The sequence below is a fragment of the Canis aureus genome, unplaced genomic scaffold (genome assembly GCF_053574225.1).
Source record: "Canis aureus isolate CA01 unplaced genomic scaffold, VMU_Caureus_v.1.0 ptg000152l_RagTag, whole genome shotgun sequence".
NCBI lineage: Eukaryota > Metazoa > Chordata > Mammalia > Carnivora > Canidae > Canis > Canis aureus.
The window spans coordinates 37,043-61,714 of NW_027554455.1; the positions used below are offsets into that span (position 1 = coordinate 37,043).

General features: G+C 56.7%; 1 protein-coding gene across 4 annotated transcripts in view; it reads right to left on the minus strand.

The window, feature by feature from the left end:
- The window catches only part of LOC144309672 (aromatic-L-amino-acid decarboxylase), a 74,440-nt gene that overhangs the window by 26,084 nt on the left and 23,684 nt on the right, over positions 1 to 24,672 (minus strand). For all 4 annotated transcript variants that reach the window (XM_077890760.1, XM_077890759.1, XM_077890762.1 and 1 more), the window contains exons 5-8: positions 19,038 to 19,172; positions 18,215 to 18,358; positions 5,016 to 5,082; positions 985 to 1,079 (exon numbers count right to left, since the gene is read on the minus strand). In XM_077890760.1, coding sequence (XP_077746886.1) covers positions 985 to 1,079; positions 5,016 to 5,082; positions 18,215 to 18,358; positions 19,038 to 19,172 — 441 coding nt within the window. The remainder of the gene's footprint in view (positions 1 to 984; positions 1,080 to 5,015; positions 5,083 to 18,214; positions 18,359 to 19,037; positions 19,173 to 24,672) is intronic.

Below are 24,672 nucleotides of genomic sequence, written 5' to 3' on the forward strand. Positions count from 1 at the left end.
CAACTAAGTTCCTGGACAGGAGGAGCATCCTGCCCCGTGAGCTGCCACCGGCGGCGGCCAAGTGGGCGGCCCGACTTGGGTCTGAGATGGCCCGTCCGGACCAGCCCAGGTCGCCGTCTCCCCGCATCACGTCTGCACCACACCACCCTCTGCAGCCCAGGGGGAGCACAGTACTGGTCGAGAGCTTTGATGACTATTTCTCAGAAGCAGCAGGTATCTTAGTGGGTGTTACGTGCCGCCCATTTCAGACTCCAAAAGCGGTAAAGGACGTGCAAACGCACCTGTGCCCGCTGGTTCAATATCTATTAAAATAATACCCCACGGAGCGGCGTGGTCCGAACACGCATTCCTATTCCTACTGAACCAGATCGCATAGAACTGCAGGTTGCTTTGACCCATTACCTCCGGATCCGAAAGGCATTAAGATTTTACTTTCTTCCTAAATATTTCCCCACAGTTTTATGAGCTAAGATGCAGGCTGCCGTGAGAACTCCACCCGGGACTTGTGCCGGCGGAAAAAATAGCTGCGAAAATCAGTGTGTTTGCAGAAGGCAGGTTGTATGACTGAGCAGATTCTCAATCCCCCTTATTAGGAAATCTGATTTCTGCTAATCAAAGAATTTGTTTGGCATTGCCGAAACGAAGCACAGCAGTGACAGATGGAATGTCCCAGCCACGGCAGAAGAAGTCACTGATAACATAAGACTTTTAAGCAAGGATAGGATTAAAGATAGGAGGGGGCGCCTGGGTGGCTCAATGGGTTGGGTGGCCGACTCTTGGGGATGGAGCCCCATCGAGCTCCAGGCTCCGCATGGAGTCGGCCTGTGGATTCTCTGTCTCTCTGCCTCTGCCCTTCCCCAAAATAGATACATGCATACACACACGTTTAAAAAAAAAAAAAAACCAAAAAAAATAAAAATAAAAAAAATAAAAAAAATAAAAACCCAAACCGACGATCTTATTCAAGATAAAGAGCGCACCCACCTCTACTCCGTTCAGAAGATGCCGGAACTCCGGGCAGATGAAGGAGCTGCCCGCGTAGGCAGCATCGATATGCAGCCACATGTCCTCCTTGTTACCTGAAATCCAGAGGTGACTCGTGAGCTCCCCTCCGGGACGCGGGAGCCTGATGATCGCCCCGTCCCACCCAGTGCTCTTCCTGGGAAAGGCCCATCAAAAGCCTTTGTTCTCGATTCGGGCCCCCGGCAGGCCCTGGGGTCTGAAGGCTGTGAGGCTGAGCACAGAGGCGGTGAGCTGGCCCCAGACCACGCCGGCCCAGGCCGGGGCCCAGGAGGGCGCGTGTAGAAGATGAGGAAATGGGATTGGCCGCCCTGCTTGACCCCAAGGTGGACACTCAGGCTCTAAGGGGCCGTGTGCGCCGTCCCTCGGGGCGCCTCGTCCACACTTCATTCCAGCGGCACCACCTTTCCCTCCTTCCCGCATGTCACCCACGGGGAATTGGCTGCGATTCTCCAGGCTAACCCGTCCTCACACCCTACCCCCCAGAGCCGCCGGGGAGCTCCCACGGCCCCTGTGACTTCTCTCCGCCCTCCCCCTGCCCCACCTCCACGCCATCGTACTCAACACATCCTGGCTTATTTCATGCTACCTGCGACCATCCCGGGCTCCTTCGTGAACATGATTTCTGCTTTCCACGTGCCCCGGAATTGCCTGGCAGGAAGGGGCCAGGCCTTCCCGTGCGGGTGGAAGAAGGGGCACGAGGGACCCGAAGCACGCTTTACGGGGCTGCGGGCCTCTGTGGCGCCGTCCTCCTGGCCCCGCGGGGCCCCGCGTGGGTGGGGCCGTGAGCCCGCAAGAACCCGCAGCCTCCAGGCAACGGGGCGTCTCTGCTCAAATAGCACAGCTCGGCCCCGCTCCCACGGCCACGGTCCCCATGCTGCAGGGGCCTCCCGCTGTGGCTCGGTGCGCCGCGGGCCTGGGCACCCCAGGGGCAGCCACGGGGCAGACGGCAAAGCGCAGGGCCAGGCTGTGCTCTCCGCAGGGCAGTCCGGGCCGCCCCCGACCACCGGTCAGGAAACTCGGTTTTCTGTTAGAGGCTCTTCAGAGGATCGAGACTGTGGTGTCTGTTGGGTTCGGGACTGCGGAGGGAAGGGGTGACACAGAGCAGGGCCCCGGGGCCTGGACGGGCAGACGGGTCAGGAAGGAGGAAGGGGAACGGGTTCCAGAGGCATGAGGGTTCCCATTCAGCCCTCATCCTCGTGAGAGACCCCCGAGCCACCCATGCTGGCCGGGGCCCCCCCAGGACACGTGCAGGACTGCGGGTCGGAATCCACGGCCTCACGCAGGGGACGGAATGACACCAGCCCTGGGACTCCTGCACTCGGGAATGTGTAGGGGCCGCGGAGAAGGTGGAAAAGACAGGGGCACACGGGGGAAGGGGTGCAGCGGGGCCTTGACTTTACTTCGGAAAAGCCCTGGCCTTTGCCCTGCTCCCGGGAGGTGACCTCTCGCCCCTGGAGTCCCCGCCGGAGAGGGTCCTTTCCCGCCTGGCTCTTTGGCTCCAAACAGTGAGACAGCCTGACTAATGCCGGTGGCTGCGGGCCCCAGGCCACCTGACCTCGTGCGACCCGGGGACGGCAGGTGCCAGCTGGGCTCCCCCGAGGAGCTGGAGGCCGCGGGTCGGCCCGGCGGCCAGCACGTGGCTGACGCCCCATCACCCTCTGAGGCCACAGGCCCGGTGAGCTTCCGCGGTGCTGGGTGTCGTCATAGCGGGGCGAGCTAGCCACCCACGGACCTTCCCCCGTCTGCCCTGCACCTGTGCCCGCTGCAATACCCCGTACCCCTGAGGGGCTTCCAGGGAGTCCTGTAAGTCCTTCCGGTGGATCATCGGACCCGAGGTGGTTCCGGAAAGTGCTGGAAGCGAGGGCGGTGCTTGAGGGACTGTGACCCTTCCTGCGCCCCCCTCCTGAGCACCCCGGTGCCGCCGGGCGGGGCTCAGGCTGCCCTGTGCGCCCCGCTCCCCTTCCGCCCTCCCTGGGGCCCCACACTCTGCCTCCCACTGTCACACCTGCCTGTCGCCTTCAATGACCTGCTTTCTGCATCCCTTCCTCGCTCCAGTATAACCTACAGGAAACCTCCCTAGACCCATCCTAGTGGACCGCGGGGGACCTCGTTTTAAAACTACCCCAAAAGAAAACCTCTTTTCCTAAAGCAGCAGTTTGGGGACAACCACCTTCCGGCGCCCCCGACTTTGCTGAATCACGGTGGACGCGTCAGGGACTGAATCGTGTCGACGGTGTGTTCCAGTCACAGCACCGGGCGAGGTCAGCTCAGGCTCCCGGGCAGCCCCGTCTGACGCCATCTGACATCGTGGACCACAGAGTGAGTGGCGACCGTCGAGGACACGGTGTCAGAGGGGGCGGAACGGGCGGCCCGGGGCTTATGGGCAGGTGCCGGCCTCCTGACCATGACAGTGTCACCCGCAGTAAATATGATGTGGACATGAACCTCACGTAGGGACTGAGGCCGTGAGCGGCGGGGCTGTGGCTCTGCGGCTGTCGGGCCCCTCAGTCGGCCCACACCGGCCCCTGTGTCTGCACCAAACCCTCCTGGAGCTCGCGGTCCCTGCGACCCCAGACCCAGGGGGCAGGGGGGCTCCAGGACCGCGGGACAGCCTGAGCCGGGCCCCCACCTGCCGTGGGCGGAGAGCACGGGCCTCCCAGGCTGTCATCCGGCTGGCGGAGGCCCGGAGCTCGGCCGCGGGGCTGCGTGGGCCCTGCCCTGCCAAGGCGCCCCTAAACCCCAGAGCCCTGGGATATCCAGTTCCCGGCCCGACATCTGAGCCGCAGGAGCGCCAAGCCGCTGGGCCGGGCACGTTTGCAGCCTGCGGGGTGACGCCCCGGCCACGGGCCTCAGCCACCGGCTGTCACCCGCCTGCCCCTGGCTGCACATGAACCTGCACGAACCGGCACATCCGTGCCCGCGGCGCCCGTCCCGAGGGTCGCACGATCTCTGTGCATCTGCCGCCCTCTGCACGGCCCAGTGAGGGAAGCTCCGGTGTCCGACCCTGGCGCCGTACAGATGGGGACACGACGCCGGGGACAGGACGGCCCACAGCCGAGGTGGTGGGGCTGGGCCCCAAGCAGGTGCAACCACACAGCCCGACGCTGCTGCTGCGGGGGACCCCATGGGGGAGGGACGCGGACAGGCCGGGACCGGTGTCCGCAGGTGGTGTGTCTCACACCAGCTACAGGGATGGGGGCTGAGGTCTGAACAGCCCCATTGTCGGGGCAGCGGAGGGAGGGGGCGCTGGGCCCTGAGGCCGGGAACAAGGCCGGGGAGGGGGCCGGGAACCTGCACCCCCTCCCCAGGGCAAAGCCCCTGCCACGAAACCCCTCCCAGGCCTGCACTGAAGAAGAAACTTTGGAAACATGGGCCTTACGCACGGCCCGCCTTGGGGATCCTCTGAACCCCCTCCCTGGGACCCCCCTGCCATGTGCTTGATGGAGGCGGGAGGGTCGAGTGGCCCCGGAGGCACAGCAGCAGATTCCCCCGAGGAATCCGGGGTCTGGGTGTCCCTGGCTTTAGGGCGTGAGGTCACGTGCTTCTTGACGGTCACCTCAGAAGCCTCGGCCGCTTCCTCCGAAGCCGGTAACCGACCTGACTCTGGCCCGATTCGCTCAGGGGGCCCTGAGCCCTGCGACCCTGGGGCCCGGCTGCGCCCCGTGGGAGACTCCTTCCTTCCGGACGGCGCGTCGGGCCGGCTGAGCTCCACTGGTCCACGGAAGCCGGGGTCTGAGTTTGCGGACTTGACGCTAATGAAATCTGTGCCGGTGCGAATATAGGAGTCGGGGCAAGCGTCGGATCGTGGGGTCACCCGTGTTAGCGTCCCTCTCGTCCTCCCCCGGCCGGCACCGCATCCTGCATGGTCGCGGTGTTACCTTGCCTAAGTGAACGGCTAATGCCCTGACAGAGGACGGGCCCCGAGAGGAAGGTCCACGGGAGCTTCCCGTGCCGAGAACATTTTGCAGAAAAAAATTCAGCCGGATACTTACAGATAGGACCCACTTCTAACAGATTGTCGAATGAGCAGCAGGACGTGGTCCCCAGTGTGGCCACCACCTGGAAAGTAAAAAGCAGACCTGTTTTAGGGTCGACGGCCCCGGGAGTCACCGTGGAACCTCTGCACGCACCCCTGCAGCCCCCGGGCGGGCCCTGAGCCTCGGAGGTGCAGCCGGGTGGGTGCCCGCCGGGTGCCCGCCCGCTGGAGACGGGGTCTGTGCACGCCGGTCCCGTCCCTGCACGGAAGCTTCCCGACGGGTGCAGAGAAACATCCGCCGGCGGGAACCAGGCTGGACGTTGGGAGCAGTGCTCGCCCAGGACTGACGTGCCGAGGGCTGAGGGGCGGGGAGGGCGGACGGTGTGTCCCGGGCCTGCTTCCCTGACCGAAGCACGGAGGTCAACCAGCGACAGCAGGTCCTTGCTACAGTGCAGGGGGGCGCGGAGCCTGCCTGGTTGGCGCGTGTGGGCAGAGGTGCCAAGAGCACCTGCCCACACCTGCCCTGGAACAGCACCGCGGGCGGCTCAGAGACCCCTGGGCTTTGACCAGGAGTCCCACCCGCTGGCTCTGCTCTGCGGCCCATCCTCCGAACAGCCCCACTCCCAGGGGAGCTTCAGGCCTCAAAAGAGGAAGGTTTGGGCAGCCCGGGGGGCGCAGCGGTTTAGAGCCTGCCTTCGGCCCAGGGCGTGATCCTGGAGACCCGGGATCAAGTTCCGCGTCGGGGTCCCTGCATGGAGCCTGCTTCTCCCTCTGCCTGGGTCTCTGCCCCCCTCTCTCTCTATGTCTCTCATGCATAAATAGATAAAATATTAAAAAAATAAAAAAAGAGGAAGGTTTGCTCCAAGCACACTCATGAGAAGGCCTCACAGACCCTGAAAACAATTCCTAAAGGTGCGTTTTGAGATGTCGTTGGGCACCGTCGGTCACACGAGTGGGAAAGCCGGCCTGGCCTACGCCCGCACCTGCTATCTGAGCGCGTCGTGAGGCAGAGAGGGAGCGGGTGCCGTCCGACCGGTGGGTGTCCCCCCCCGACACGGGGCTCCCCGGCCCGGGAGCTCCAGAATGCAGGTCTCGCGTCTGAGCTCCCGGCATTGCGGGGAATGCGGAACTTGGCTGCATGTGGAATCGGGGCTGAAACCTATTTGCCGAACGCAGACTCTCTCCGAAGTGATCAAAAAGCTCGTGGTGTTTACAAGAGCGAGGGGCCTGACCGATTCCCGATGCCAGGGCCATCTGGATAACGCTGTTTCTCCCTCGCTGGGACAAGAGTGTGAATTTTCATTCCACGTGAGTGGAGAATTCGATTCTGATTTTTACTGAGCCCCCACTAGGACCCCGGCGGCGCCACGGCGCCCTGAGAGCAGAGGTGAAGAGGCGAGGGCTGGAGACCCACGCAGTCTGGTAAACCTGAGCACCTGGCCGAGGCCCGTCTGGCTCTGCGTCACCAGGACCACCTGCATTTGCCTGGAGCCCCCGGTGCCCTCGCAGAGAAGGTCCAAGCAAGCGCTCCTGCAGGAGTGCCAGCATCGTGCCCGCCCGCGGCTGGCTCAGCGGGCCAGCCTGGCTCTCCGTGGACACGGTCGCCTGGGGCCAGAGCTGGCGGAACTCAAGGTGGCCGTGGGGTGTGAGCAGGGGAGCCGGGCCCCGACGGGCTACTCTCAGGCCGGGCAGGAGCATTGTGTCGAAATTGTTTTTTTAAAGATTCTATTTATTTATTTGACACAGAGACAGAGAGAGAACCTAAGCAGGGGCAGCAGCAGTGGGAGAAGGAAAAGCAGGCTCCTGGCTGAGCCCGACGCGGGACTCGATCCCAGGACCCTGAGAGCATGACCAGAGCTGAAGGGAGAAGGCTCACCGACTGAGCCCCCAGGCGCCCCTGAATGTTGCATCGTGACTCAGCTACAGCGAAGCTGCCGGGTTGGGAGCCGCCTGCCAGTGGGGAGATGGCTGGTGTCATGGCCACGCAGGAGGGACAGGCGGCACCCCGAGGGCCACGCAGGGAGGGACAGGCTGCGCCCCCAGGGCCACGCAGGGCTGGTGTCATGGCCACGCAGGAGGGACAGGCGGCACCCCGAGGGCCACGCAGGGAGGGACAGGCTGCGCCCCCAGGGCCACGCAGGGAGGGACAGGCTGCGCCCCCAGGGCCACGCAGGGAGGGACAGGCTGCGCCCCCAGGGCCACGCAGGGAGGGACAGGCTGCGCCCCCAGGGCCACGCAGGGAGGGACAGGCTGCGCCCCCAGGGCCACGCAGGGAGGGACAGGCTGCGCCCCCAGGGCCACGCAGGGAGGCGCCCGACCTGGCAGCCTTGGAGCCAGAGGTGCAGGAGGCAGGAGCATGAGAGGCAGGGGAGCAGTGGAGGGGCAGCTGCTTTGCATAAACTCCACAGGCTTTGGGGCAAGGGACGGTCCCTCGTGGCCTTGGCTGTGGGGGTCGCGGCCCGGAGCCCCACGGAGGAGACTTGGGGTGCGGGCCGGATGGGCGGGTTTGCTGAGAAGCAGGCCATCCCCCGTCTCCCGCCCGGGCCAGTCCTGGGGGGACAGCCAAGCCTCAGGAATACAGGAAAGGAAAACGCAGGATGGACCCGCTCACACTTAGGCCGCATCCTTGGGGCAAAAGCCGCAGGTTGGAGGCCCAGCTCCTGCTTTTCCTTTTGGCAGGTCTGGAGGCCTCAGGCGTCGGCATCCCCTCCCTCCACACCCCGCGTGCCTCCCCTGCACCAGCATCTCGGCGCCACTCCCAGGGACGAGGTGATTTTCCTCTGGTATTTGCAATTTCTTCCCAATTTATAACTGAATAGTGAGATGCTTCGTCGGAGGCACCTGGCTCAGTAGGTACAACCTGTGACTCTTAGGACACTTCGCCTGCGTCACTAAAGGAATAGCAAAAAAAAAAAAGTACAGGGAAAGACCACGGAGTGACTCATCCATCTTACCACTGGCTTGTAGTTTATTTTCTCAATTTCAACGATTTCTTAAGAAAGACCTTTCTATTGCTTACATGTCCCTTCAACGTCCTATAATGTTCCTCAATTTCTAACTGAAATAAATGCACTTTGTGTTCTTAAGACTACACGTGTACTAAGCGTCCTCTCGTTAAAATTACTTTCCACCTACGAACGTGCGCACAGGAAAGGTCCCAATATTGCCCAATATTAACACTGCCTGTCTCTCGAGACTAGTTTTGCATCTCATACACGCACCCTCACTTTCCAGTTCTGCGTACTGAGCCTGGAGCGTCTCTGTAAAGACCGTAAGAGCCCGCCTTGTCATCGGCCCCGGCTCAGTGGAGGGCCACGCGGGGGACGGGTCCCAAGCACCCACCCAGCCCCGTCTGGGGCTTCTCTGTGTGTGGCGCCCGACGGGCTGGACAGGTTTACTATCTGTGCTCTGCAGTTGACTTAAGTGAGACCCTGGGGGTGGCTTTGTCCTGCCAGGTGAGGACAGAGCCCAGCGCCTGGGCCAGGCCCGGGCCCTTCGGCTGAGCCTGCCAGGGGCCCGGGCTGTCAGCGGGTGCGTGTTCTAGGTGCCGTGGGCAGCTTGTTCTAATTCTCAGAAGCTTCTTTCCAAAAAATAAAATAAATAAAATGAATAAAATAAAATAAAATAAAATAAAATAATAAAAAATTTAAAAATTTAAAAAAATTAAAAAAGAAAAAAGAAAAAAAGAAGCTTCTTTCCAGCCCTGCACCTGCTGCGCTCCAGGCTCTGATTACCCCGGCTAAGCGCACTGACGCTAACCTGATTTGGGCTGGGCTGCGGGGCCATAATCACATTTGTGCCGGGGGAGGGAGCGCGGGGACGGGGCCTGCAGCTCGGCCGCTGCCCAGACGCCGTCCCTCCTGCCTGCCTGCCGCACCGCCCACACGCACCCCGCGGCCGCTGCCCTCTGGCCCGGGCCTGACCTTATGAAGTCGGCTCCAGGGGCGGCCAGCCGGCCCCGGGAGGGAGGGCAGCTCTTCCAAGCCCCCCACAGGTCCGAGGAGGGGCCGAGATTCACCTGTCCTGGTTCCAACTTGCCAAATGGGCCCCTCGCTCTCTGCCGAGGGCCTTGGATTCCGGGATGTCTGCGACCCCTCAGGCAGTGGGGCCCCATCTCGGAACCGTGCAGGCAGCTGTGTCTCCCAGAACTATGACTAGATTCAGTTTCAACGGAGCCAGTGGGCGGCGTGTCCACGTGTGAAGCTGCCGCCTCTCTCGGCTGGGCCTGGCCTCCCTCTCTGGCTCCAGGGTCCCCGGCTGAGGAACCCGCGGAAGATGAACATCCTGCACGTCCTCCAACACGCGCGACCTCTCAGGTCCCTGTGCCGTGCCCTCCTCTCTTCTTCAACCGGAAAGGCCCTGTGGCCACGAGCGCTGCCCAAGGACCCTCCAGGACCTCCGCCGGCCCCCCACCCCGCCCTGTGCGTGCACGCTGCTCACCAGACAGCGCCAACACCGGGCAACGCGAGTCTCCCCAGCGGGCACCGTCCCCTGAGGAGGAGGCCGATGCCCCCCGAGTCCCTGGGGCCCAGCACGCGTGGATGGGCTGTCAGCCTTCCCCGCGCTCTGGCACAGGGGCTGGTCCGGGGTCCATTGTGTAAAACGTCACAGCTTTCCCCCAACGGTTGCTGGAATCTCGCTATTTAGGGCAACACTCCGACGGTGGCACACCCACCGGGGGCCCAACCTACCAATGCTAACGTGGTTGGTTCCTCCCGCCCACAAGCGGTCCTATCCTCAATACCTGCCTCCCTCCTTCTTACTGGCTTCTCGACCGCGTATGAACACACCCAGGGCTCGCTTCTGCACACCCCACGTTGCCCCAGCGTCGCAGGCCCTGCCCGTGCTCTCCTGGCCCCCTTACACTTGAATCCCCGCCCCCATCCTCACTCCCACGTGGGCCCTGGGCAATCCGAATTCAAACCCCTGCCGCTCCTGTAGAGCCAGTGGGGCACCGAGGGATCCTGAGCCCCGGGCGGCGTGGCTTCAGCTCCCGGTCCGGCTCCCTCCCACCCGCGGTCTCTCCCTCTCCTTCCTCCCGGGGCTCCTCTCTCCCAACGCTTCTTCATCAGTCGGTGTTCTCTCCCAGACCCGGGAGGCTGCACGTGCATTCCAGCAACCCCGGGACCACCCGAACTCCGGGGACCCGCACCTGCTTCGGGTGCAGGCCTCCCCTCCCCTGGGAACTCGGCTGTCTCGGGGGCTTCCCTACTTCGACGGGCAGACCTTCAGCTCCTGCAAAGCTGTGCTCAGCCCGCCCGCCGTGTCCCACGCCCTGCTGCTCCGGTCTCTGGGCTCTCGGGTCTCATGGCTCAGGCGTGGACTGGGTCACCACCAAGTTCGGGAAGTCCTCCCGCGCTCCCACCTCGCCTCCTGCTCTGGTTGGCCACCACTTCCTCCGTGAATGCCTCTTGAATCCATTTCTTCTCTTCATACCCATCGCCACCCTCATCCTCCACCAGTCTCCAGACTGTTTCATCCCCTGCTTCTCATCTCGCCTCCCACTCCCGTCTGCTACCCTAACCACCTGCCAGTGATTGTTAACATTAATCATGTTTTCCCGCCTCCCCATGCGGGCGATGGATGACTTTTACATCCCAACATACTCCTGCGGGCAAAGTCAGACTTGGCTGGAACTCCATTTTTCAGATGAGGAATGGTCTAGGGTTAAGTCACGACCCCTGCCAGTGTCGGGGGTTAGTTGCTAAGGACTGTGTGTCATGGTTGGGGGATGAGTGACAGGCCACGGGAAGGACAGCAGCTCCATCACCCCACCCCTGCCCAGGTGAAGCCACTCCAGTGTGCCCTGTTGTTTGTATAGGGCAATTGGAATTGGTGCCCAGTGGGGACAGTCACTCAGATTTAGGCCTGTATAATCACGGACCAATGGCCAAAAGCATGCTTCCCACCACGCTCCCTGTGCCAGGCTTCATCCCAGCCTGTGCCCCTCGGTCACCAGAGGGGCTTCCGAAAATACAAATCAGATCATGTCTCTTTTCTGCTTAAAACTCCTTTAATGACCACACATTGCTCCTAGGGAGAAGCCCGCCTTCTCGTGCTGGTCCCTGTGTGACCCCCTCACCACGACCTCCTACATCCCTCCATTCACTCATGCTCCAGGCAGTAAAGACCCTCAAAGCTTCTAAGACGTCCCATTTGCTGTCTCCCTGCCCTGCTGTGGACAGCAGTGCAACATGGTGGACCTTTGGGATCACATCCTGGTGCACCTGCCAGCCTCGTGGCCCTAGCAACTTCTGAGACTCTTAGCACTTCGGATTCCTGGGATACCATCTATTTTCATTGCTATCTCCTTTCCTGGGAGTGCTTTGCCCAAATAGCCCTGCTACCCGCCCCTTGGCCTGCAGCCCTCACTCTTTCCAGACTGTGGCTCCTGCAGCCACTCTTCCCTGATCCCCGCATCCCCATGGTGGGAACTGCTGGGTTGCTTGTGTCACTGATCACACTGCACCTGCCGTACATGACCATTCACTTAGTGTCTCTGTCAAACCAATAAGATCCTGGAGGGCCCGCTGGCCCAGCATGCAGCAGGTACTCAATAAATGTTTGTCGACTAAATGAATGACCAAGTGAATGAACTTGCAACTGTTGCATATCCAATCACGATAAGTTTTGAAATACAACAAGTGGAGGCACCTGGCACCTGCTGCTAAGACCATGAATTTGCCCACCATTTTTGTGAGAGCCCGCTAACAAGGGTTGGTGCCTCCCAATAACACATGTAAAACGTCCCAACAAAGCCTTTGGCCACTCTGAAATGCCTGCAAATTCGCAGGCACAGAGTAGCGGCCATCAGGAAATGCTATGCAGCCTCTGACATCCCACCACTGAATCATGAGCACCTGCGTTGATGGGTCTTCCTTTGTGTAGAAACATGAATAAATGATGAATGTGCATGTGTTTTCAACATGACATTCTATTAAAAAGTATTTAAATAAAGACAATAATGTTTATTTTCTAATGATTCCTGAGGGTCAATCTCCCCCTGCTCCATCCCTAAAACTTTCTGCATCTTTATATTAGTTAATCCATGCATTTAGATTTCCACCAAAGACAAAGAAAAAAAGCACTAGGAAAGATGAGAGCTTTTGACTGGTAAGAAAACATCCTGGGTGAAGAGAATCAGATTGTTCAGTAGAACCCAGTTTTTCAGTATTGTGGTTATAAGACATGCAAACCTAGTGAATCATGAAGCTAGATATATATTTAACCTTAATTAAAATATAAATTCTAATGTAAATGAAGGCTTAAATTCTAAGGAAGGAGCACACAAATAGGCAAAAGGGATAACAAATAATAATACATCATTCTCCCTCTTACCATATCACTGCCATTAGAACAACTGGACATTCACACGCAAAAAAAAAAAAAAAAAAAAAAAAACACACAAAAACTGAATCTGGACACAGACCTTACACCATTCATAACAATTAGCTCAAAGTGGCTCACAGACCGAAATGCAAAATGCAAAACTATAAAACTCCTAAAAGATAACACACAAGAAAATCTATACCCTCTTGGGTGTGAGGATGAATTTGTAGCTACAATACCAAAGGCATGATCCATGAAAGAAAAAAATTGGTAAAATGGACTTGAGTACAATTAAAATCTTATGCTTTGTGAGAGACATAAGAGGGAATGAAAAGTTACCCACTGGAGGGAATCCCTGGGTGGCTCAGCGGTTTAGCGCCTGCCTTTGGCCCAGGATATGATCCTGGAGTCCCAGGATCGAGTCCCACATCGGGCTCCCTGCATGGAGCCTGCTTCCCCCTCTGCATGTGTCTCTGCCTCTCTCTCTCTGTGTTTTTCATGAATAAATAAATAAATAAAATCTTTAAAAAAAAAAAAAAGAAAAGTTACCCACTGGAGAATACATTTGCAAAATACAACTCTTGATAAAGGACTAGTATTGGGGATCCCTGGGTGACTCAGCGGTTTAGCAGCTGCCTTTGGCCCAGGGCACGATCCTGGAGACCCGGGATCAAGTCCTGCATCGGGCTCCCGGCATGGAGCCTGCTTCTCCCTCCTCCTGTGTCTCTGCCTCTCTCTCTCTCTCTCTCTCTCTCTCTCTCTCTGTGTCTATCATAAATAAATAAATAAATCTTAAAAAAATAAATAAAATAAAGGACTAGTATCTAAAGCATAAAAAGTTCTCAAATCCAACAATAATGGAATACACAATCCAACTAAAACACAGACAAAAGACCTGAACCTCATCAAAGAAAATATTCAAATGTCAAATAAGCCTATGGCGAGACCTTCACAGCACGCATCATTAGGGGATCCTAAATGAAAACAACATTTAGATGCTGCCACACATGCATCTGAAGGGCTGAAATCGAAAACCCTGCAACACCAAATGCTGGGGCAGCTGTGGGGAGGTAGGAACTCTGATTCATAGCTGCTAGAAATGCAAAACGCTACCGCTGCTTTGGAAGAGAGCCTGGCAGTTTCTCACAGAACTAAGCTCTCTCTTACCCCGTGATCTGCACGTGTTCCAGTTCATTTACTGAAACAAGTTGAAAAGTTACGTCACACAAAAACCTGCCCATGAGTGTTCACAGCACTTTTTAAATAATTGCCGATGCTTAGAAACAACCAAGATGTCTGTGACAGTGTGATTTCTACGAACAAATCTATATTTGGTCTTTGTCACCATTTCTGGCACAGAGCTCCGAAGACCCTTGGCATTTCCTAAGCACTGACGGCCATAGAGGTGCCGTCTGTCATGTTAACGAGGTGACTTTTGAAAAGCTGGGAGGTCACCTACGGATGCTGACTAGCTGCCAAGGGAATGGAACTTATTACTAGAGTATTGGTACAGTAAGCTCTACCCCTGACCTCCAGGCAGGGGAGGGGGCTGAAGATTGAGTTCAATCACCAGTAAGCAATGATTCAATCAAACGTGCCTGTATAATGAAGTCTCCATAAAAACCCCCAAAGGGGTTTGCAGAGCTTCAGGGCTGGTGAACAAATGGAGATCTGGGGAGAGTGGCACAGGAGAGGACATGGAAGCCCAGTGCCCCTTCCCCAGACCTGGCCCCAAGCATCCCTGTGAGTGGGGAAGGCAGGGACCCATCTGGTTGTTCCTGAGTTATAACCTTTTATAACAAACCAGTGACCTAGCAAGTAAATGTGGATCTGAGTCCTGTGAGCGTCTCTAACAAAGTAATCAAACCCGACAATGGGGCTCATTGGGATTTCTGATCTATAGCAGTGGATCGGGTGACAACTTGGAGTTACAAATGGCAAGTGAAGTGGGGTGGGGCAATCTGGTAGGACTGAAACCTTGGCCTGTGGGATCTAATGCTGTCTCCAGGTAAATAGTATCAGAGTGGACTTCATTGCTTGGTGGGACTGGAAGACCATGTGCCATAAGCTGGTACAAAATCTTAATGTTCTTTGACAGGTACATCCAGAGAATGGAATACTATTCAGTGATTTTTTTTTTTTTTTTTTTTAAAGAGATACAGGGACACCTGAGTGGTTTCATCAATTGAGCATCTGACTCTTGGTTCAGGTCATGATTCCATGGGTTGTGGGATCAAGCCCCGCATCAAGCCCCAAGCTCAGCAGGAGTCTGCTTGGACATTCCCTCTCCCTCTGCCCCTTCCCTCACTCTCTTTATCTCTCAAATAAATAACCCTTTAAGAAAAAGAGAGAGAGAGAGAGAGAGAAAGAGAGAGAGAGAAGAAGCTATAAAGACCCTGGAAAACAGGGAAGAATCTTAAATGCATGATGCTAAGTGAAAGAAGCCAATCCCAAAAGGCTACATGCTATACGACTATAACTCTATGACTTTTGGGACAAAGTAAAACTATGGAGACGGTGAAAAGATCAGTCATTGCTAGGGGTTGCGGGCGGGGGGAAACAGCTGGTATACAGGGTTTTTACATCAGGGAAACTATTCAGTATGACATTGAAATGGTGTATACATGCCATTAGACACTAGTCAAAACCTGTAGAAACAACAGTGCAGAGTGAACCCTCATATAACCTACGGAGTTTAGGAATAATGACGTATCGTACTGGTGTGTTAATTAGAACAAATGTACCACAGTACTGCAAGATGGCAATCACAGGAGAAACTATGGGGTAAGGCGTGGCGGGGTATCTGGGAACCCACTGTACTTTCTGCTCATTTTTCTTTACACCTACAATTGCCCTACATACCGTTGACTAGTTTAAAAAAAAAAAAAAAACTGACTCTGCCCATGCAATCCAAAATGTGTGAAGGACACGAAGACGCATTTCGCTGACAAGGATATATGGCTGGCAAAAAAACACATGGAAAGACGTTCGACGTCATTAGTCATGGGGGAAATGTGAATGAAGGCATCCCTACTCTCCTATCAAAACACCTAAAATTTACAAATACCAAATGCCAGGGAAGATGCAAAGAGCCTGAATGTCTCATGCATCCCTCATGGGAACGGTAACTCGTGCAGCCACTCTGGAAAAGAATTTGACGGTTTCTTTTTAAAAAAAAGTAAGCATACAACTAGCATGTGACACTCAATTGGGTGCTCAGGAATTTTATCCCAGGAAAAGGAAAATACAGGTTCGTCCAAATATGTGTACTTGAAGTTTCATGAAGTTTTACTCGTTATTTGTATTTTTTTGGGGCGGGGGGGGCGGGGGGAATCTTTATTTGTAATTGCCCAAACCTGGAAACAACTATGATGTCTTCAGTAGGTAAATAGTTAAACGGGCTGTGGCACAAGGAATGTGGCACTAAATTCCCGTGGTGCAGCCATAAAAACAGCCACACAGCTCTTTGGCTAGATCTCCAGGGCACCAGGCAGGAGGAAAGTCAGTGCCCGGGGCGCCAGAGTGTGTGACCGCCCGCATATAACACGCTCAAAATGAGGACAGTGTAGAGAAAGGAAGCAGAGTCGCGGTTTCCAGGGGTTGGGGCGGCAGGAGACAAGAAGGGCATGAGTGTGTGCAAGAGGTGGTGTGGGGAGACCTTCGTGGTGATGGAGGAGTTCTGTATCCTGACTGCAGGGCGGGGGCTGACGTGCACCTACACACGTGGCAAATGACCTAAGACCTCTATCAGGGCCTGGCTCTGCCCTTGCACTGGACGCTGTGGAAGCTGTAACAACCGGGGGAAACTGGGTGCAGCATTCCAGGGGTCACCGCACACTATTTTTTTGTGTCATGTTTTTTTATTCTACAAGTGTTCAAAATAATGACTTAAAGCCTTTCAATATTGCAAACTAAGAACGTGACGTATTCCTTTATCATCTGGACATAATTACAGAAAGAAGTGGTCAATTGTAAACAGGTCAGAGTGGAGGCAGGGGTTTTAGGATTGGATGGAAGAGAGCGCACGTACGAGAGCGTGAGAGGCATTCGGCACTCAGTGGGAGGATTGATCACGGGTGCAACGGGAGTCTCAGCACGGGAGGAAAGAATGGGAGGAAGCAAACTTTGAAAAGAAAATGGGTAAGAATTTCTGCAAACTGGGGTGCCTGGCTGGCTTGGTTGGTTAAGCGGTCAGTTAAGGTTGTGACCTCAGGGTCATAGGATCGAGCCCCATGTCAGGCCCCACACTCAGTGGGGAGTCTGCTCGAGGATTCTCTCTCTCTTTCTCCCTCTCCTCCTCCCCCTGCTCTCTCTCTCTCCCTCACTCAAATAAATATAAAAAAATAAAAATAAAAAACCCAAAACAAAAAAAACAAGAATTTCCCCAAACTGAAGATTTCCCCAAAGAGATGACAAATTATAGATTATGGAAGTTCTGTGATCCCCAAGGAGAATAAGCACAATGAAACAACCGGCTTGCATCCTCACAACAGATGAAAAGACACAAAGACAAAAAGCAAATACGACAAGGAGCCAGAGGGAAAAAGTCACGTTGCCACATCATCTGCCCGTCAGCTCCTCCCATGACTTACATCTGAATCTTCTCCATCCTTCTACAGTGATCGTGTGTGGATGCTCTGGACTCCCCCCGGGAACTCCGTAAGTCACGAGCAAGTCTTGTGCCAAATCCTACCCTCCCTGCCTTCCCCACTCACAGAGTAGATAGTCAACGAGTAGTTCATTTGAATTGACGGAACCGATTTCTTTGGGGGAAAAATGTTTGTCTTGAAGACTAATTCTTAAATTAAAAACCTAGTGGGCATTATTAACACATGGCCCGTAAGAGCCCAGCAAACCGAGATTGCTCTGACAACTAGGAAATGCTAGGGTACTGAGGAAATGCACGGTCATGAGGCACGTGAGGATCTTGAACTGGCTGCGAAAATATTTATTTATTTATTTATTTATTTATTTATTTATTTATTTATTTTAAGACTGATTGGTCTTAGAAAGGAGGGGCAGAGGGAGAGAGAGAATCTCAAGCAGGCTCCCCGCTGAGAGTGGAGCCCAATGCCGGGCTCCACCCTATGACCCTAAGATCATGACCTGAGCCGAAATCAAGAGTTGGCGCTTAACGGGCTGAGCCGCCCGGTGTCCCCGCTGCGAGAAGCCTCGAATGCCTGGCTCCCTCCCCTGGTAAAACTGGGACAGGCAGAACCCCAGTACCTTGTCCGCCTCCCCAGGTACATCTGATGTGCAGCCCCTTCGAGCACCAGAAGCCTAGGGCCAAGGTCGTGGAGCAATCGCCATGACACGCGACATGACACGTGACGCCTCAGCCACAGGCGCTGCACGGCCGCGTCGGGTGCGACACCTCCCAGGCTCTCGTTGTGACACCGACTATTCCTTTCCCGCTGGGGAAAGCCCATCTGTCTACAAGATGGGCTGGAGCCTGATGCCATTCGGCCACTTGGGTATGACCTGTAGTCAGTCGCTGTCGGCTTGCCATCCCTCCCTTGCAAACGATGGGTGCGGGCGTGTGCTGAGAACGCCGATCTGGGCAGCAAGGCCTCCTGTGGGTTATTCCCGACCTGACCCCTGGGCCATCATACGCTCCTCTGACGGAGCACCTACCGTAGCCCAGAGCACTTCAAGGGACCATCACAGGGCGTCGCTTCTAACAGGAGCTCACCAGGATCCTCCGGGCTGGGTGCTCCGCTTACCTCTTGCTGAGGTTAGACGGCCCAAGGGACAAATGGAGTGTGGCCCCAGCCTCCCCCGGGAGCGGCCAGCTGAGCATGCATGTGCCGCCCACCTGTGACCGGCCCAGGCAGGGCGCGGAGGTGCCCAGGGGGCCATACCCAGCACGTCCGCAGGTTGACTTACGAAGAAAGGAATCAGGCCCTCCGCCTTGTCTCTCTCCAGGGCCTCCTGCAGGGCCGACGCGCGCATGGCAAACTTGCCATCCGAAGGGATCGCTTTTAATTTCACTCCTCCAATTAATCCAGCTCTTTCCACCGAGGAGTGTGCCTGGAAGGAAGGCAGCGGAGTTGGATTCTCGTGGCTGTGAGCCCCTAGCTCTGCAGAGAGCCCCCCCGTGTGTGGATCAGCCCCCTGCCCCTGCCCCTCACTTCCAGTGTGTCAGATCCTGTGGACTCTTGCTTTCCAGGTAGGTGGACAAGAGTGAGATCTTGCAAACCATGCCCTGAAGCAGAGTGAGCACACCCGGGTTTCTCTCGGGGGGCGCCTGTCACCATGGGGCCCTGGGCCGCTTGGGGGCCAGCTCGGTGCTTAGTGTCTGGAGAAAAGCAGCCAGCAATGTGGCACCATTACTGCGTGGTGGCTGTGTTGTGTCTCGGGGACTCCCGGCAAAGTCGGCTCTTACTGAAGGCGCCCCCTCTGCCCCGTGGCTCCCACCATCACTGTCTGCTACTTGAGTCCATCCGGGGTCGGGATCTCCCTGTGGCCGCCCACCCCGTGGAGGCCAGGAGGTCAGGACTCCCAGCCGTGGAGCCTCTCCCCCGGTGACCCTGGCAGGTGACCCCCGTGGACCTCCGCAACCTCTGTGCACATGGACAGAAGAACCAACGCCCACTGCGAAGCACAGCTGGGGCGAGGTCTGAAATGCTGCACGGTCTCGTTTCAATTTGACTCGACCCAAAACAAGCATTCAGATCCTGGGGGCCAACAGGCTCAGCCAACCACTCACTTGATCAGATGAGTAGGCCACCAGCTTCTCCATGATGGCGCCCTGTGTCAGTCCTGGGGACGCGGCCTGCAGGCGGCGGGTCACTTTGGTCCGAGCAGCCAGCAGGGCCACCAGAGTGGCCTCACTGGCGCTTCCCTGGGTCAAAGAAAAGGTTGCAATGAGCCTCGAGGAGCAGCAAAGGAGTCAATACCTAAACCGTTGGGGAGACTCAGTGTCTCTATTTTTCTTAAAAGTTGAATCTGAAGCTGCAAAGCTTGTCCTCCTCCGTACAGGAGAAGTCCGAGCCCCCGTGACTGCTGGAAAATGCCCATTGGCTCTTCGGATTCGTTCACATTGCTCTATTTTCTGTGGCATCTTAGCCAGCACTTCTGGGCGCCTGGCTTGAAGCAGGTATTGTGAGCGGTTGTGCTCCACACGCCTCTCCCCGCAGTCCTCCTAGTGTGGCCGGGAAGTCCTACTCCTAGGTCCCCCTGCGCCCCCCCCCGGGGAGCAGACCCCGGCCCAGGCTACCAGCATCTCCCCCCAGCTCTGTGTTCATCGCCGCGTGGACACGGACATCTGCGTTTGTTTACAAATTGCCGTGTATTTTCCCTGAGATTCTGAAATTCCCTTGGAGGATTTCCCTTTGGTTGCTAACGTGATCGGCTACACCGTGTCCTTCCAAATCTGGCCTTGGAGGCCACACCCCCAGGCCCTCAGAACATGACCGTATTGGGAGACAAGGTTTCCAAAGACATCACTAAGGTGAAAGGAGCTCTGGCAGGTGTCCCTGCAAGAAGGGGAAGTTAGGCACCAGGCTTCCCCGACACAGAGACAAGGCCGCCGAGGACCCGCGGAGGGGACAGCCCTCTGCAAGCCACGGACAGAGGCATCAGAAGGAATCGGCCCTGCTGACACCTTGATTGGGACTTCCAGCCTCCAGAACCGGGACACGATGAAGCCTATTGTTTAAGCCCCTGCTCTTGGGAGAAGTGCAGCGGACTCGCACAACCAGCGTCAACTCATTCTGGCAACAAGGGACAGGAGGGGACCTGAGTGGGGAAAACTAGAGAGGGACCCAAACCACGAGAGACTCCAAACAAAGGGCTGCAGAAGGGGAGGTGGGTGGTGGGGATGGAGTAACTGGGTGACGGGCACCAAGGAGGGCGCTCGACGGGATGAGCACGGGGTGTTATACTCTGTGTTGGCAAATGGAACTTCAGTAAAAAATAAAAATTTAAAAAGCCCTCATTCTGGCAAAGCACTGAAGAGTGCTGCAATCCTGGCTCCTCTGCGGCTGGGAGTGGGTAAACGGTGACGTGGACTCGGCTCGTAACCCGGCCACCCGGCCGTCCCGCTCAATTTGCAAAATAACTGCATCTAGAAGTTGTCCTCGTCAGGTGGGAAGGGGGTGCCCAGCCAGAGAGGAACTAACTTGGTCCCAGTGAGCAGCTGGCAGGGGCAGGGGGAGGGGGATCCCCACATTTACAGCGATGCCCCCCTTCCCACTGCTCACGATCTCCACATCTCAAGTAATTCCTAGAAGCCCGCAGGCTGCATGGTATGAACAGTGGAAAGGAAAAAAATAAAAGAAGGTGGATTTTCATGGACTATGAGAGATTTCTAAGATTTTAGGGTTTTGCAGAAAAACATACAATAACATCGCTAGCCCCCCGCCCCCACCCGTTCACATTTTTATCTTCCTCGCCCTCCAGCGATCCAGATTTCCTCTCCTATTTGGCCATCACGCTGCTTTCACTCGTTCTTTCACATTAAAGGGGCCCCTTCGGGGAGACGGTGGAATTTGAACAGAAGGCCTCGGGGTTCAGGCGCAAGGACTCAAGTACGCACGATGCCACCTTCTTAACTGGAACCATCAGGTGGCTTCCTCATTGCCTCAGGCCATCTCTTCGTCAGCGATCAGAGTAGACGTGTTAGAACGAAGGTCCTGGGCAGGGCTGGTGACGGGCGATCCCAGGGGACCCCACAAGGCCTCAGCTCCTGTGCCCCAGCCTGTGCCTCCTGGACCCCCTGGCTCAGTCCTTCACATCCAAAGAGGAGCTTCTGGAAAAGCAGAGCTTCTGGGTGCTGCAGCACCTGCCTTATTCCATGTCCTCTGCCTGGGACCCCAAAGCCCGCCTTAGCCCCAAAGCTCTGCTCTGCCCTGAACCCCCGCTGACGACAGGCCTCGAGCCCTTGGGCCCGTTCTCTATGGGGTCGCCTCTCCGCTGCGCCCCGTGCTGCATGGAACCCCTCCTCCGGGCAGCCGGGAGCGACCGGACACAAGGCACGCCCCACAAAAGACCGAAATCATCCGTGGAGTCCCCGGAGCAGCCATCGGGCTCTAGCCCTGGGGCAGGCATTCAAGCAGCCTCCCAACCCTTTGCGGGAAGGGGAGCCGGAGGCGGGGCGGCGGAGCAGGGGTCGGTCCTGGGGCGGGGAGGACCCTTGGCTTCCCAGCAGCACGTGGCAAGGCGGCCAGGAAGCAGAAGGAACGCTGGTGACAGCTGACCGGCGGGGACCAGACAGGCCCTTCCCTCTCCGGGTTTCAAGTGTCACCCACGCGCGGTGAGCCATTAAGAGACCATGTCGCCACCTGGTTTGTCGGGCTCAGAGGATGACTGGACATCCCACTGCTGCCCGTCACTGTGCTGGCGCCTGGTAGCTGTGAGTGACCATGGCCCTGAGGGCGCAGCGTCGCCCCACAGCCCCGGCCCCCGGCTGTCACCAGGCCGAGCGGCTCTGGGGCCTCAGCAATCACAGGCCGACAGCGCTGTCAGCTGCAGAGGGCGGCTGGGCTTCCTCTGCGAACAGGCTGCAGCATCCAGCAAAACTGAGCGCATCGGGGGTGAAGGAGGGTTGGGCTCCAGGGGCCGGGAGGGGCCGGGGGGGTGCACAGCCGATGCCGGGGCTGCCGGCGTCTCGGAGAGATGGGATTGTCCTTAAAGATGATTGCAGGGGCCCCTGGGGGGCTCAGCGTGGACGTTTGCCTTCAGCCCAGGGCGTGACCCGGGGTCCCGGGATCGAGTCCCGCGTCGGGCTCCCTGCATGGAGCCTGCTTCTCCCTCTGCCTGTGTCTCTGCCTCTCTCTGCATCTCATGAATAAATAAGTAAACTCTTTAAAAATATATATATCTATATAATTGCAAGACTGAACCCACGTGCACCTCTGGACACTAACCCAAACGAAGAGTCGGGGATGAGCTGATGGAATTGTTCTCGTCTTGCCTTCAGTTATCCGGGCCTTTGGGCAGGATCCGCTCCCTTTCTTGGCCCCAGGTTCCTCGGCTACGAGAGAAGTCGTCGGTAATGCCATCAACCCTCCTAACTATTTGCAGGTTGGAAAAAGGATCGCAGAAAGCACAGGAACGAGCCTGGCCCGCGGTGGGCAGTCACTAAAAAGTCACTGTTGGTATGAAAGTCACGCCTGAGATTACGGAGTATTTGTAAGATTTTTGAGAAGCATCAAATTAGAAGAACCATCACGGAAGGCTGAAAGGACTTGACTATTTTTATTTTTATTTATTTATTTATTTATTTATTTATTTATTTATTTATTTATTTTTATTATTATTTTTTAACCTATTTTTAGTTGTAGAATCCAGTGATCCAGAAACACTCTTTTAATTTTTTTTTAAATTTTACTTTCTTTACTCTTTGTGAAGTGTGAACGGTGGACGTGGACCCAACCCCGAGAGCCCCAGCAGGAGGCTGATGATTTGCTTAGACGCTGCTTGTGCTTGTCCTAAAGGGTATTGGTCCCCGGAGATGTTATTCATAAAGGGAAAGATCTGATACGACATATGCCGTGAATTATTTACGTAGATTGTGACACGTCATGGAAAACAGTGCAATAATCTCAAAGAATGGAAATGCTCACAACAAAAGAGTAAGTAAAATACCGTACGGAAAATACCGTATTCTCCGGATCTTGTGCAGAAACACACACGGGTACTGAAGCAACACCAGGGGAATGCTCCCAACAGTCCTATAGAGATTCCATGCTTACAGTCAAGGTCTGTTTTGTTTTGTTTTTTTTTTTTTTTTTTGTAAAAACAAAACAAAACAAACTTGACTGTAAAAAAAACATTTTTGTAAAGAGGAAGAGCAGAACCAAAGCGGATCTTGAAGGCAATAAATGGGCAGCGCAGAAAATTCAAACAGTGATGCAGAGAAAATGATGAGCTTTTCCCTCCAAATACAGAGGAGAGAATGACCAAAAAAGTAAATTAACAAAAGAAAACTGGAAATGACAAGAGAGGTGCCCGACTCGCGGGAAATGGAAGGTCCCAGAAAACCCACGAGGGGTTTTTGCAAGGCTGAGCTGCAGCGACAGGTGCTGCAGAAGCAAGATGTCCCAAGGGGAAGAAGGAGCAGGGACCCGGATGGACAGGGCTTAGCAAGTGGGGGTTGGGGTGGGGGTGCGGGGTGGGCTCAGATTGAAGGAACAAACCAGACAAGTGGATCTGGGCAAAATGTGTGGCATCAGGAAGGAAAAGTGACGTCGGCCGCCGGCAGTGAGCGCGAGCTCACCCCAGGCCTGGAAGCGGGTCACGCAGGATTCGAAGCCGGGGTCCCGTCCCCTCCCCGAAACCCCGTTTCCCTTCTGGCCTCTTCCTCAGAAGGTGGGGGGACCGCAGAAGCAGGACGGAAGCTGCCAGCATCCTCCAAGCCGAGCCGCGGTGAGGGGCCTGGGCTGGGTGCTGGGCGGCGGCCTCCCTCCCCGAGGCCAGAGGGCACACGCCACCCCCACCCCAAGTGTGGCCTTCGGCCTGAGGGTCAGCAGGGTCAGGACGTGCAATCCCTCACGAGAGGAAGGGGGTCCAGGGAGCGGACCTCGAGTGCACAGTGAGGAAATCCTGGTCCTACTACGCTCACATTGAAAGCGGGCTCACGGCCTGCGGTGGAGGCTCAGCCTGTGCGTCATGGGCACCCCCCCTCCCAGCTCTCAGTCGCTGCTGCGGGATAGAAGGTTCCAGGACCCAAGGCAGGGAGGCAGGAGAGCTCAGCGGGAAGGGCTTTGAGCCGGGCCACAGTGGCCTCTTGGCCACAAAGACGTCGGCCCTCTGTCCTGGCACAGAGTCCCCGCCGAGAGTGACCCGAGCCCGGCACGGGAACAAGGGCCTCTCCTGCGAGGCTAGCCCTGCCTCCCGGCCTCCAACACAACCTGTGTGCAGGCGGTGGAGTAAGGCCCCCCAAAAGACGTGCAGGTCCCCCCCACGTGTGAGGGCTTCCACGGAGAGGGCATCCTGCCAGTGCGATGAAGAGCCGAGACGCAGCATCTTGGACCACGTGAGTGGGCCCATCTGACCCACGGGGCCCTGGAAGCGGAGAATGTTCCTCGTCTGTGGTCGGGGGGAGACACGGCCGTGCGAGACGGCTCAGAGGGAAGGGATGCTGCGGCTTCGGCGACGGAGGAGGGGTCGTGGCCCCGGACGGCGGGAAGCTTCCAGAGACTAGAAACGGCAACGGTCCTGCCTGGAGCCTCGCAGGTGTCAGACGCCTGAGCTACAGCATTTGGAGAGGATCGCTCTGTGCTGCTTGAAGCCACCAGAATCTGGGAGCGGCCATGGGAAACTGCCCCACAGGGGCTCAGAGGGCGTGGGGCGCAGGGTGGGGGGCTTGCTTCCTCTGTGACCTCGGGCACGCCAGTCAC